The 11,068-nt window shown below is 55.2% G+C and overlaps 1 protein-coding gene across 1 annotated transcript; it reads right to left on the bottom strand.

Annotated features, from left to right (window-relative positions):
• Positions 1–1,704: 1,704 nt before the first annotated feature.
• Positions 1,705–10,945, bottom strand: Snx33 (sorting nexin 33). The gene is made up of 2 exons (XM_013011995.1): positions 9,422–10,945; positions 1,705–2,861 (listed from the first exon to the last, which is right to left on the bottom strand). The coding sequence occupies exons 1-2, from the start codon at positions 10,905–10,907 to the stop codon at positions 2,608–2,610; spliced, it is 1,740 nt and encodes a 579-aa protein (XP_012867449.1). The 5' UTR covers positions 10,908–10,945; the 3' UTR covers positions 1,705–2,607.
• Between the last annotated feature and the right edge of the window lie 123 nt (positions 10,946–11,068).

The raw sequence follows: 11,068 nt of genomic DNA, 5'->3' as shown, positions 1-11,068 counted from the left end.
ATACCCGATGGCAAAGCGGAGCCGCCAGGTTCACACCCTCCTGCATGCAGGATCTGAGCTACACCTCTCTTCCCAGATCTGACATGAGGCCACCACACAGTCTCCTTCTCCAGGGCTGGGCCAAGACCAGGGTTGAGGGTCCCCCCACCTCCCCCCAGGTCCTGGTAGCTGCCTGGGACAGAAAGAAAGGCCTTGTTTTCCAGCCCCCTCCGAACAAACTGAGGGGGGAAGCTGGAGACAGCTGGGCCCAGCTCAGCCTGGAACATCTGCCCAGCATGTGACCGAGACCGCACGGCTCCCCAGTGCCCCCCGCTCGGAGGGAGCCCCACATCCTCACACAGCAATCAGAAACACCGTATTCCCACATAGAACTGCCCTCACTCAGAGACCTCCGGAGGCTTCCAGAGGCAAAAGTCTTTACACTCTGGGCTGGTGGCTCACGCCTGTAATCCCAGCTACTGGGGAAGCTGAGATCTGAGGATGGTGGTTTGAAGCCAGCCCAGGCAGGAAAGTCCGGGAGACTCTTATCTCCAATAAATCACCAGAAAACCAGAAGTGGCGCTGTGGCTCAAGTGGTAGAGCGCTCGCCTTGAACTGAAGAGCTGAGGGACAGCGCCCAGGCCCAGAGTTCAAGCCCCATAACCGACAAAAAATAAATAAAGCAGAGCCAAGAACACAGGCTCTGAGTTCAAGCGTCAGTACTGACACCATTAAAAAAAAAAAAAAAAGCAGGGTAGGGGGAATATTCTAGATTGCCTCAGCCCAGCCCTGTGCTTCTGCAGAAGGCTACAAGAAGGTCAAAGGCAAGAAGAGGTTAAGGGGCGTGGAGCTCCTTGAACGGTTTGGAAAATAAAGGCAGGCAGGGAGGGGAAAAATATTTCCTCTGAAAGTCCCAAATCTGACCTAATTTTGACCCAGAGCCAGAGGAATTCATTCCAGAAGTTTCTCTGAGGACATTTTGCCTGGACCAGGAGTGGGGCTCGACACGGGCCTCTTCCTCACCCCGTCACGTACCATCCCTGCCCCCGCCCCAGACCCCAACCCCACGTCCGAGACCCACACAACACAGACATAAACCAGGCTTTGTTGGTGATCATAATTGTAAAAGGCTTTATCAAGAATAGAAGAGAGAAGAGATTGGGACAGCATCGAGGAGCAGACCTGACCTCACAGGGCACAGAGGTGAAAGGTCAATCCCCTGGAAGGCAGAAATCCCTCAGGACGTAAACATAGGTAAGAGGCTGGCAGCTGCCCAGGGCAGAGCCTGCCTCTCAGTAAGGCTGGCAGAGGGCAGGGGGCCCCCACGGCCCCCCACTTTCTCTCCTTAGTTTTCTCACTGTGCAATAGGAAAGAGTGTGAAGACTGAAGACTGGACTTACAGAGATCCCTGCTAGGCTGGGTTTGCTTGGAGAATGTGCAGAAAACCTCAGCCTGCTCCCCTCAGTAATCTGGCCATTTTTAGGAGGGCTCATCTTAGCACCTTGAATCCAGAAAGAGATGCCGCAGAATCCCCCAGCCAAGCCGGGCACCGGTGAGCATGCCTGTCATCTCAGCGACTCAGGAAGCTGAGATCTGAGGATCAAGGTTCGAAGCCAGATGGGGCAGGAAAATCCATGAGACTCTTATCTCCAAGCAACCACCAGAAAACTGGAAGTGGTGCTGTGGTTCAACTTGGTAAAGCACTAGCCTTGAGCAAAAAAAAAAAAAAAAAGCACAGGGACAGCACCCAGGCCCTGAGTTCAAGCCCCAGGACCATCATCAACAACAACAAAATCTCCTAGCCAAATCAAGAAAAGGTGGGGCTCAGCAGTGAAGACCAAAAGAGGAGGTGACCAGCAGCCCCCCTTGTAGGGGACAGAGTAAAGGTAGAAAAAGCCAAGACACAGGAGCCAAAGATGGGCCCTTCCTTCTGCCATTACAGGCCAGAATCCCCCCAGAGGGAGTCTTAAAGGGATCTGGGAAAGTTAATGGAGGAAACAGATGCGTGGCTCAGTTGGTAGAGAACTAGCCAATGAGCAAATGCGTCAGGTACTGAGTTCGAATCCTGGTCTCTGACCAAAAAAGAAAAGAAAAGAAAGGTAAAGCAGAGCCTTCTCCTCATTCACTGTCCAGCGGAGTCCCTGTCATTCTCCAAGACCCTGCTGGAATGTCCCCCATTCCCTGGAGGCGATCCCGTCCTGCAGAAGGTCTGCAGCATGTGCATTTCTTTGGGTGCCCCCCTGTGTGACACTGCCCCCTGCTTGGGATGGGGACTCCTGCAGGACCAGCCCCATCCCGGCCTGGATGCCTGGCATGTGGTCCCCAGAGCCACAGCGGGCCGCAGTGTCCAGGAAAGAACAGGGAAGTGGGTGGGCGCCGAATGAGCATCTCGGGGAGAGGGGAAGAGGCCCGGCCCATGTGACTGACCAGCAGCCTGGGCTTTGGCCTGGAGGAGCCTGGACCCGTCATGGTAGGCGGGACTTCCCTAGGGGCGACCCGGGACTCCTCCAGTGACCCTTCTGTCAGGAGGTAAGGAGGCCCCGGGCCTCGTCCATGCTGGAGCCTCCTGGCTAGATAGAATGGGGTGGACGGCAGTGACGGGGCCTGGGGAGGGGAGCCCTCCCCCAGTCAGAGGTGGTCGTACATGCGCAGGGTCTTCTCCAGCTGCTGGCCCACTTGCTGGTAGAAGAGGATCTGCTGGCGCAGGTAACTCTGCATCATGTGCTTGAAGTCAAGTTCCCGGCGCTGGTGGAAATGGTTCATCTCGGCCTGCAGGGCAAAGCCCACCACCCGGCAACGCCGGCGGATGCCATCCGCCTCGTCCTGGGCCATGCGGCCCTCATCGCTCATGCGCTGGCTTTCCTTGACCTTGGCGAAGGCACCTGGGAGGGCGGGGGGAGGGGGGGTAGGGCAGGGCAGAGAGGAGGGAGGGCAGGCAGCTTAGGGCTGAGGTCTGACCTAGACCCCCTTCAAGGGCAGGAGAACCCTCCCGCAGCCTGGTTCGGACCTCTCCCTTGAAGGCCACCCTTGGGGTCCCCCACTCTGTACCCTGTACAGAACAGATTATCACTCCCTCCAATCCTGGAGCCCTGACAGCTGCTGGCAACCACATTCCTGCTGTGTGTGCGTGTGCGCGCACATGTGTGTGTGTGTGTGTGTGTGTGTGTAAAATTGGGGCTTGAACTCAGGACCTAGGCACTGTCCTTTTAGCTCTTTCTATTCAAGACTGGTATTCTACCACTTGAGCCACAGCTCCACTTCTGGCTTTTTTTTTGCTAGTTATTTGGACACAAGAGTTGCATGGACTTTTCTGCTCCAGCGGGCTTCAAACTCAGATCCTCAGATCTCAGCCTCCCGAGTAGCTAGAGTGACAGGCCTGAGCTTCCGGTGACTGGCTACTGCTAGATTTGTTTTGGTTTTCTTTTCTCTTTTTCTGTGCCGGGTTTTGGGACTTGAAGTAAGGCCTGTGTGCTCTTGAGCTTTTTTGGATCAAGACTAGCACTCTATCACTTGAGCTCTATTTCTGGCTTTTGGTGATTTATAAGAGTCTCACAGGGCTGGGAAGGTGGCTTAGTGGTAAAGCGCTTGCCTAGCATGCATGAAGCCCTGGGTTTGGTTCCTCAGTACCCCATAAATAGAGAAAGCCAGAAGTGGTGCTGTGGCTCAAGTGTAGAGTGCTAGCCTTGAGCAAAAGAAGTTCAGGGGCAGTGCCCAAGCCCTGAGTTCAAGCCGCAGGATTGGCCAAAAAAAAAAAAAAAAAGTCTCATGGACTTTCCTGCCTGGGCTGGGTTTGAATTGAGATCCTCAGATCTCAGCTTCCTAAGTAGCTGGGATGACAGGTGTGAGCCAACAGTGCCTGGCATCTTAGAAGGTCTCTTTCCTTTTTTTTTTTGTCGGTCGTGGACGTGAACTCTGGGGCTAGGCGCCTGCCCCCATGAACTGTCCTCCCTGACTCCCTTAGCTCCTATCAGACCTCGATCTACCTGATGGGCTCAGGCTCCTGGCTCACCTTTGGGCTGCCAGGAAAATCTCTCCACCCTGGCTCAGTCTGTCTGTCCTGCGTGGTACCCAAAGACGCCCCTCCAGCTGGGTGCCCTAACTGGCACCCCCTGTAAACCAAGATCCACACCCATTCCCCTGGTCCGGGAGGCCTTAGGGAATTGGCCCCCATTCCTTGTTCACCAAACCCTTTTAGATCTTTCCTACTGTACCTCTCCGCCCACAGGATGCCTTATTCATAATTCAAGACCCAGCTCGGGTGTCACTTCTATACAATGGCAGAGCCTTTTCCCTTGGTACCTTTGGGGAGATGCCTGAACCCCCCCCCATTCTAGACTACCTGTCCTGTCTCCTTCACATGCAAGCCCAGCCCACTCTACACCCCAGGTCCCTTGGGGAGACGAGGAGAGGGTGGTAATCACCAGATGACAAAGTGCGGCAGAAGGGGAATACACGTGGGCAGGAGATCCAATGTGGAAAAAGCGGAATGAATCCACTAGCAGCTGGTTAATGAAATTCTGTTCTGAATTAAAACATTTGCCTTGAAGCCAATGCAGGAGGCTGGGGGCGGGGGGGGCGGTATTTGTTTCTGGTTCTTTCTCTTGGAGGGGCAACAGGACATCTCCAAGGCAAAGAGGAAGGAGGTAGGGAGGGTTTGTGAGGACAGAAAATGCTCTCGGCACTTCCAAAGCCTTCCCAATCCAGGGGCAATGGGGCACCCCTGTAGCTTCTTTTGCTCAAGGCTAGCGCTCTACCACTGGAGCCACAGCTCTACTTCTGGCTTTTTCTGAGTGGCTCATTGTAGAGAAGGGTCTCAAAGACTTTCCTGCCCCAGCTAGCTTTGTGATCATCAAATTTCAGATTCCAGAGTAGCTAAGATTACAGGTGTCAGCCACCTGTACCCTGACTTTAATTTTTTTTTTTTTTGGTCGGTTGTGGGGCTTGAACTCTGGGCCTGGGTGCTATTCCTCAGCTCTTCAGCTCAAGGCTAGCGCTCTATCACTTGAGCCACAGCGCCACTTCTGGTTTTCTGAGTGGTTTATTGGAGATAAGAGACTCATGGACTTTCCTGCCTGGGATGGCTTTGAACCACGATCCTCAGATCTCAGCCTCCTGAGTAGCTAAGGATTACAGGCGCAAGCCACCAGCTCTCGGTGGATCTTGCACTTTAAGGAAAAAAAAACAAAAAACATTTTAAGCCGGGTGCTGGTGGCTCACGCCTATAATCCTAGCTATTCAGGAGGCTGAGATCTGAGGATGGCAGTTCAAAGCCAGCCCAGGCAGGAAAGTCTATGAGACTCTCATCTCCAATTAACCATCAGAAAACTGTAAGTGGAGCTGTGTCTCAAGTGACAAAGTGCTAGCTTGAAAAAGCTCAGCAACAGCCCTCAGGCCCTGAGTTCAAGCCCCAGTATTGACAAAGAAGAAAAAAAAAAACTCACAGAGACTGAATGCACCCACCTCTGGGCACAAGCTGGCCTCCACCTGGCCTACGCTGCCTTGGCCAAGCTTCTACCCCATGGCCACTCTGAAGATACTCTGTGGTCTTGGGCCTGGCTCTGGTGCACCCAGGATGGTAGCTGGGGGTGGTGCTCCAGCTCTCAGCCCAGGTCTCCTTGGAGCTTCCTCCCTTGTGCTCCAGCTGCCCATCCCCAGGGGAGCTCCATCCTCCAGCTGGCTGGAAACAGCCTGGCTGGCGAGTCAGAGCTCCTGGGCGCCAGCTGGGCTCTGCTATCCAGTTATCTCTGTGTTCTTCTGTGTGATAAGGGACAGCATCAGTGCCAGGCTGCGCTGGGCTCAGGGCCCACTCCTGTCCCATGCTGGCTCTTGGTGGCACAGATCCTGCCTTGTCCCAGAGCCTTGTTTTCTCAGGATAATATGTGTGTGTGTGTGTGTGTGTGTGTGTGTGTGTGTGAGAGAGAGAGAGAGAGAGAGAGAGAGAGAGAGGAAGGGGGGAGGGAAGGAAGGTGGTGGGAGAGAGAGAGAGAAACAGACAGACAGACACTAGGGCTTGAACTCAGGGCTTTGAGCTTTTGCTTGGCTTTTTCACTCAAGGCTAACGCTCGACCCCCATAAGCCACACCTCCACTCCAGCTTTTTGCTGGCCCATTGGAGATGAATCATGAACTAAGCCAGGCACTGGTGACTCATGCCTGTCATCTAGCTGCTCAGGAAGCTGAGACCTGAGGATCATGGTTCAAAGCCAGCCCAGGCAGAAAAGTCCATGAGACTCTCATCTCCAATTAACCACCAGAAAGCTGGAAGTGGAGCTGTGGCTCAAGTGGTAGAGCGCTAGCCTTGAGCTGAAGAGCTGAGGGACAGTGCCCAGGCCCAGAGTTCAAGCCCCATGACCACAAAAATAAAAAAAAAATGAGTCATGGACTTTTCTTCCTGAGCTGGCTTTGAACTTCAATCCTCAGAACTCTCAGCCTCCTGAGCAGCTAGGATGACAGGCGTGAGCTAATACTGCCTAGCTTTCAGGATAAACTATTTACTAGGGTCCCTTTTCATCCCCCAAATACCCCCAGTTAAGAAGTTAATTATTAGTTATTGCTCCTCTAAGGGACCCCTGAATTGGGATCCAGGGGCTGGGCCAGTGGGCAGAGCAGGCTGGTAGCCTTATCTTAGCATCAATCAGACTCCACATCTCAGTTTACCAACGTGGAGACTGAGGAGAAAAACTTACCAAGGGCCAAAGCACCAGTGGCTCACATCTGTCATCCTAGCTACTCAGGAGGCTGAGATCTGAAGATCAAGGTTCAAAGCCAGCCTGGGCAGGAAAGTCCATGAGACTCTTATCTCCAATGAAAACCAGAAGTGAAGCTGTGGCTCAAGTGGTGGAGTGCTAGCCTTGAGCACAAAAGCCCAGGGACGATGCCCAGGTCCAGAGTTCAAGCCCCAGGACGAGCAAAACAAAACGAAACAGAGGTCAGCCAGGTTTCATTCCCTCTGGGAGCCACAGGCATGGGGCTGCCCTACTGCCCCAGCACAGACAGCTGTTTACTGACGATGCCCAGCCTCTCGCTGCCCACACAGGAACACACCAGCCAAGGAGCTGGTTGAACCAGCTTTCCCAGGCCCAGCACGCTGGCCCCCTTCCCCCACCAGCCAGGTCTAATGTGTCCTACATTCCCAGGAGCTCCGCCTCTGAAGGCTACAGCTCCCAGGCTGCCTTCTCCTGTTTCACTGATAGGAAACGAGGCCCAAAGAGGAAAAAGCACTTCCCAGGGGCACAAGCTAACTAGAACTCGGGACTTGTATCTCCTAGAGCTGAAAGAAGGGAGGAAGGTACGGAGGGAGGGAAAGAAGCAGGAGGAGAAAGCAGGCTAGGAGCAGAAGAGAGAGAGAGAGAAAGAGACAGAGACAGAGAGAGACAGAATATGTCAGTACTAGGGCTTGAACTCAGGGCCTAGGCACTGTCCCTTAGCTTTATCCCTCAAAGCTAATAATGCTCTACCACTTGAGCTATTACCTCCACCTCTGGCTTTTTTTCAGGTTAACTGGAGATTTAACAGTGTCAAGGACTTCGCTGCCCGGGCTGGCTTTGAACTTCGATCCTCAGGTCTCAGCCTCCGGAGTAGCTAGGATGACAGGCATGAGCCACAGGTGCCTAGAAGTTTTGGCAGTCACCGCTTGGTGAGAATGGCAGCCTGCTCACTCTGACTGCTGGGGTTTACGGGCATGAAAAGTGTTGGCAAGACCAGAGGGAGGGCCCAGGGCCCCACCCAGATAAAAACTCCCCACTAAGCCAGGCCTGACCTCAGGGCCTTAGGGCCTGGGAAACCAGCCCCAGCGCCCTGCAAACCAAGTTACCACCCAGCCCCAGAGAGAACCACACCTCTCTTCAGACATCCGCTGTCCCCAGCCACCTGTAGTCACCCCTAAATCACCCCTTAAGAAAGACAAGAAGTCCAGGTACCTCGCTGGGCACCAGGGGTTCACACCTGTTATCCTAGCTAACTCAGGAGGCTGAGATCTGAGGATTCAAGTTCAAAGCCAGCCCAGGCAAGGAAAAGCCCGTGAGATGGTTATCTCCAATGAACCACCAAAAAGCTGGAAGTGGAGCTGTGGGGCTTAAGTGGTAGGGTGCTAGACTTGAGTGGAAAAAAGCTAAGGAACAGTGCCCAGACCCTGAGTTCAAGCCCCAGGACAGGCAAAAAGAAAGGGAAGGGAAGATGGTACTGAGCCCTATGGGCAGCGCTGGGACCCTTTAGTTTGGCCACCCCCGCCCAGCCTGGTGCTCCATGTGACCTGAGATGAATCATTTTCCTAGCAATTCCCAGTCAGCCCTTGCAGGGGCCACAGTGCCCCTCCCCCACGGAGGGGACCATGGGAACTGAACAGAGCCTAGATCTGGGCTGTGTCCTTGGGGAGCTGGCTGCAGGGACAGTCCCAGCTGGGCCAGACTCCCTGAGCAACCACCCCGCTGAGGACCAGAGCCTCCCACGCCAGCCAGCGAAAGGAGGGGAAGGAGGACAGAGACCCTCCCACACAGATAAGGTCCCTGGCTCACAGGTGGGTGGAGCAGGGAAATCAGGCAGTGGGGAGCTGGAGGGGTGGGGGGGGAGGGAGATAACTGTGTGTGCATGAGCTCTATTCTGGGTCCCTGAACTCATGGGGGAGTTTCTCCAAGGTATTTGTACCCAGCCCCCTAACTTCATCAATGTTTCCAGAACACAGCCTTGAGGCTCAGAGCATGATGGGGGTAAATGAGGCAGAAACCCAGTAAAGAAGTGAACTGCCAAGAGTTAAAACGCATTGCCTGAGCCCGGTGCTGGCGGCTCACACCTGTCATCCTAATTACTCAGGAAGATGAGATCTGAGGATCACCGGTCAAAGCTAGCTGATACAGGAAAGTCCGTCAAACTCTTCTTATATCCAAGGAACCAGCAGAAAACCAGAAGTGGAGCTGTAGCTCTAAATGGTAGAGCACTAGCCTTGAGCAAAAGAGTTCAGAGACAGAATCCAGGCTCTCAGTTCAAGCCCCATGACTGACCAAAAAATAAAATAAAATAAAGACATTGGCTCATGCCTATAATCTTAGCTACTCAGAAGACTTGAGATCTGAGAATCAATTCCTGGTTGGAAGCCAGCCAGGGCAAGACAGTCCAGGAGACTCTTATCTCCAATGAACACCAGCAAGATGCCAGTGGTGGTGCTGTGGCTCAAGTGGTAGAGCACCATCCTTGAGTCAGAAAAAAAGCTAAGGGACAGCAGTTAGGCCTTGAGTTCGAGTCCCAATACAGGCACTCATGTGCACGTCCACATGCATACACACACTCAAGAATGAAGCATCAGCTGGGTGCAATAACCCTCCACCTAGAATAGCACCCTGCCAGAGCTCAGTCTCAACACACCTGCCCAGTGAGTAAACGAGATTAGCCTAGGAAGATGACCCCACTCCGTCCGGGCGAGGCCTCGCCTGCTCTCCCTGAGGCTTTACCTTTCTGCAGGTGGATGATGTCAGGGAAGTTGGAGAGCAGGCCCTGGTAGAGAGACAGCGTGTCGAGCATCTGGAAGAGGTCATTTTTGGGTTGCTCCGCAAACATCTCACCCACAGCTTCATAGGTCCGGCCCGTGTGAGAAATGGCGTGATTGAGGGCCTCTGAGCTAAAGGGAGGGTCCATCTGGAAGGCATGGCTGATGGCTTGGAAGGCACTGCCCAGCTTCTGGAACTCCTTCCGGAATCCCCCAACGTGCTTGCGCACCAGCTCGGAGGCCACGGTGCTCAGCTGCAGGACGCTGTCGTCCATCTTCTTGCTGAAGGCCTTGAAGATGTCCACGCGGTCCTCCACATCCTGGAGGTCTTGGTGCTCTGTAGGGATCTGGAAGGTGAGCAGAAAGCTGGCACCCACCAAGTCGTCCTTCTCGGCGCGGCGTTTGCCCATCTTCCACTGCTTATCATCCCGGCAGCTGAGAAAATGCTGGAAGCCTTCATACTGGGACAGCACCGGGTGGCTGGTCATGTGATCCATCCAGAGAATCAGCCTGCGCTTCCGCTTGGCGATGAAATCCTCTTCGAAGCGGCCTGTGGCCTGCTTCTCTGGCAGGTGTGGCACGGAGATGACCGTGAACTTGTGCAGCAGGCGGTTGTACAGCCAGTCGAAGTGTTTGTAGCGCCGGTAGACGGGCGAGCTGGCATGGGTCGGTGTGAGTTTGTAGGAGATGTAACTTTTGATGCCTTTGAACTTGGTCTGCTTGGTTGGATCCTCCACCGAGCAGGCAAACGGGTGCGGGTTGGCCTTCCACTGGGGGCCCCGTGGACCCATCTCGATGGAGTAGGTCTCGGCAATCTTGGCCATCATGGGCACATCCCCCAAGATGAAGGCCTCCACCCCGGATCGCACGAAGCAGGAGAAGCGGTTCAGATTGCGGCCTACCACGCTGCCTCGCTTGGCAGAGGCCAGGCTGTCCTGGCGCTCCAGGGGTGGCTTGGGCCGGAAGGCCATGTGCTGGGCGGGGTAGGCGCCCGGGTAGGACAGGTTGAGCGGGGGGTGCCCGTTGGTGCCCAGCCCGCCGGCCCGGGGCTCTTCCACCACCGTACAGCCATCATCCCAATCGTCCCAGTCGTCATCGTCATCTTCCTCGAAACTGCCCGGGTTGGAGTACAAGCCCGCGCCGCTCCGGGCCGGGCTGGCGACCCCGGGGCTGCTGTACAAACCCACCGGGGCGCCCGGGGCAGGGCTGGCGGGGCGGCCGGGGCGGCCGGCCGGCGGCTTCTCCGCAGGGTCGGTGCCGGCGGCGTCGGGCTGGACGATCTCCACGTACGAGGCCGGGAAGAGCCCGGTCTCCCCGCGGCTGTTTCGTCCCTGCAGCCAGCCATCCAGAGAGTTCTCGCTGAAGACCACCAGCTCCTCGTCCTGCTGGATGCTGATCTCCTCCTGGTTCTCGCTGTGGAAGTCGTACAGGGCGCGGCCTTTCAGGGCCATGGCGGGGCCGGCGGGGTCGGGGTGGGGGTCCCGGCGGCGCTGGGCTCAGGGCCCACTCCTGTCCCATGCTGGCTCTTGGTGGCACAGATCCTGCCTTGTCCCAGAGCCTTGTTTTCTCAGGATAATATGTGTGTGTGTGTGTGTGTGTGTGTGTGTGTGTG

The sequence above is a fragment of the Dipodomys ordii genome, unplaced genomic scaffold, assembly GCF_000151885.1.
Source record: "Dipodomys ordii isolate 6190 unplaced genomic scaffold, Dord_2.0 Scaffold15, whole genome shotgun sequence".
Classification (NCBI taxonomy): domain Eukaryota; kingdom Metazoa; phylum Chordata; class Mammalia; order Rodentia; family Heteromyidae; genus Dipodomys; species Dipodomys ordii.
This window is presented reverse-complemented; position numbering and strand designations above follow the sequence as displayed.

Bases quoted from the DNA above. Each gene is read 5' to 3' on its own strand.
- Snx33 (XM_013011995.1), bottom strand. From the start codon at position 10,907: ATGGCCCTGAAAGGCCGCGCCCTGTACGACTTCCACAGCGAGAACCAG. The intron at 2,862-9,421 runs GTAAAGCCTCAG...CCGCCCTCCCAG, and splicing joins CATCATCCACCTGCAGAAAG to GTGCCTTCGCCAAGGTCAAG.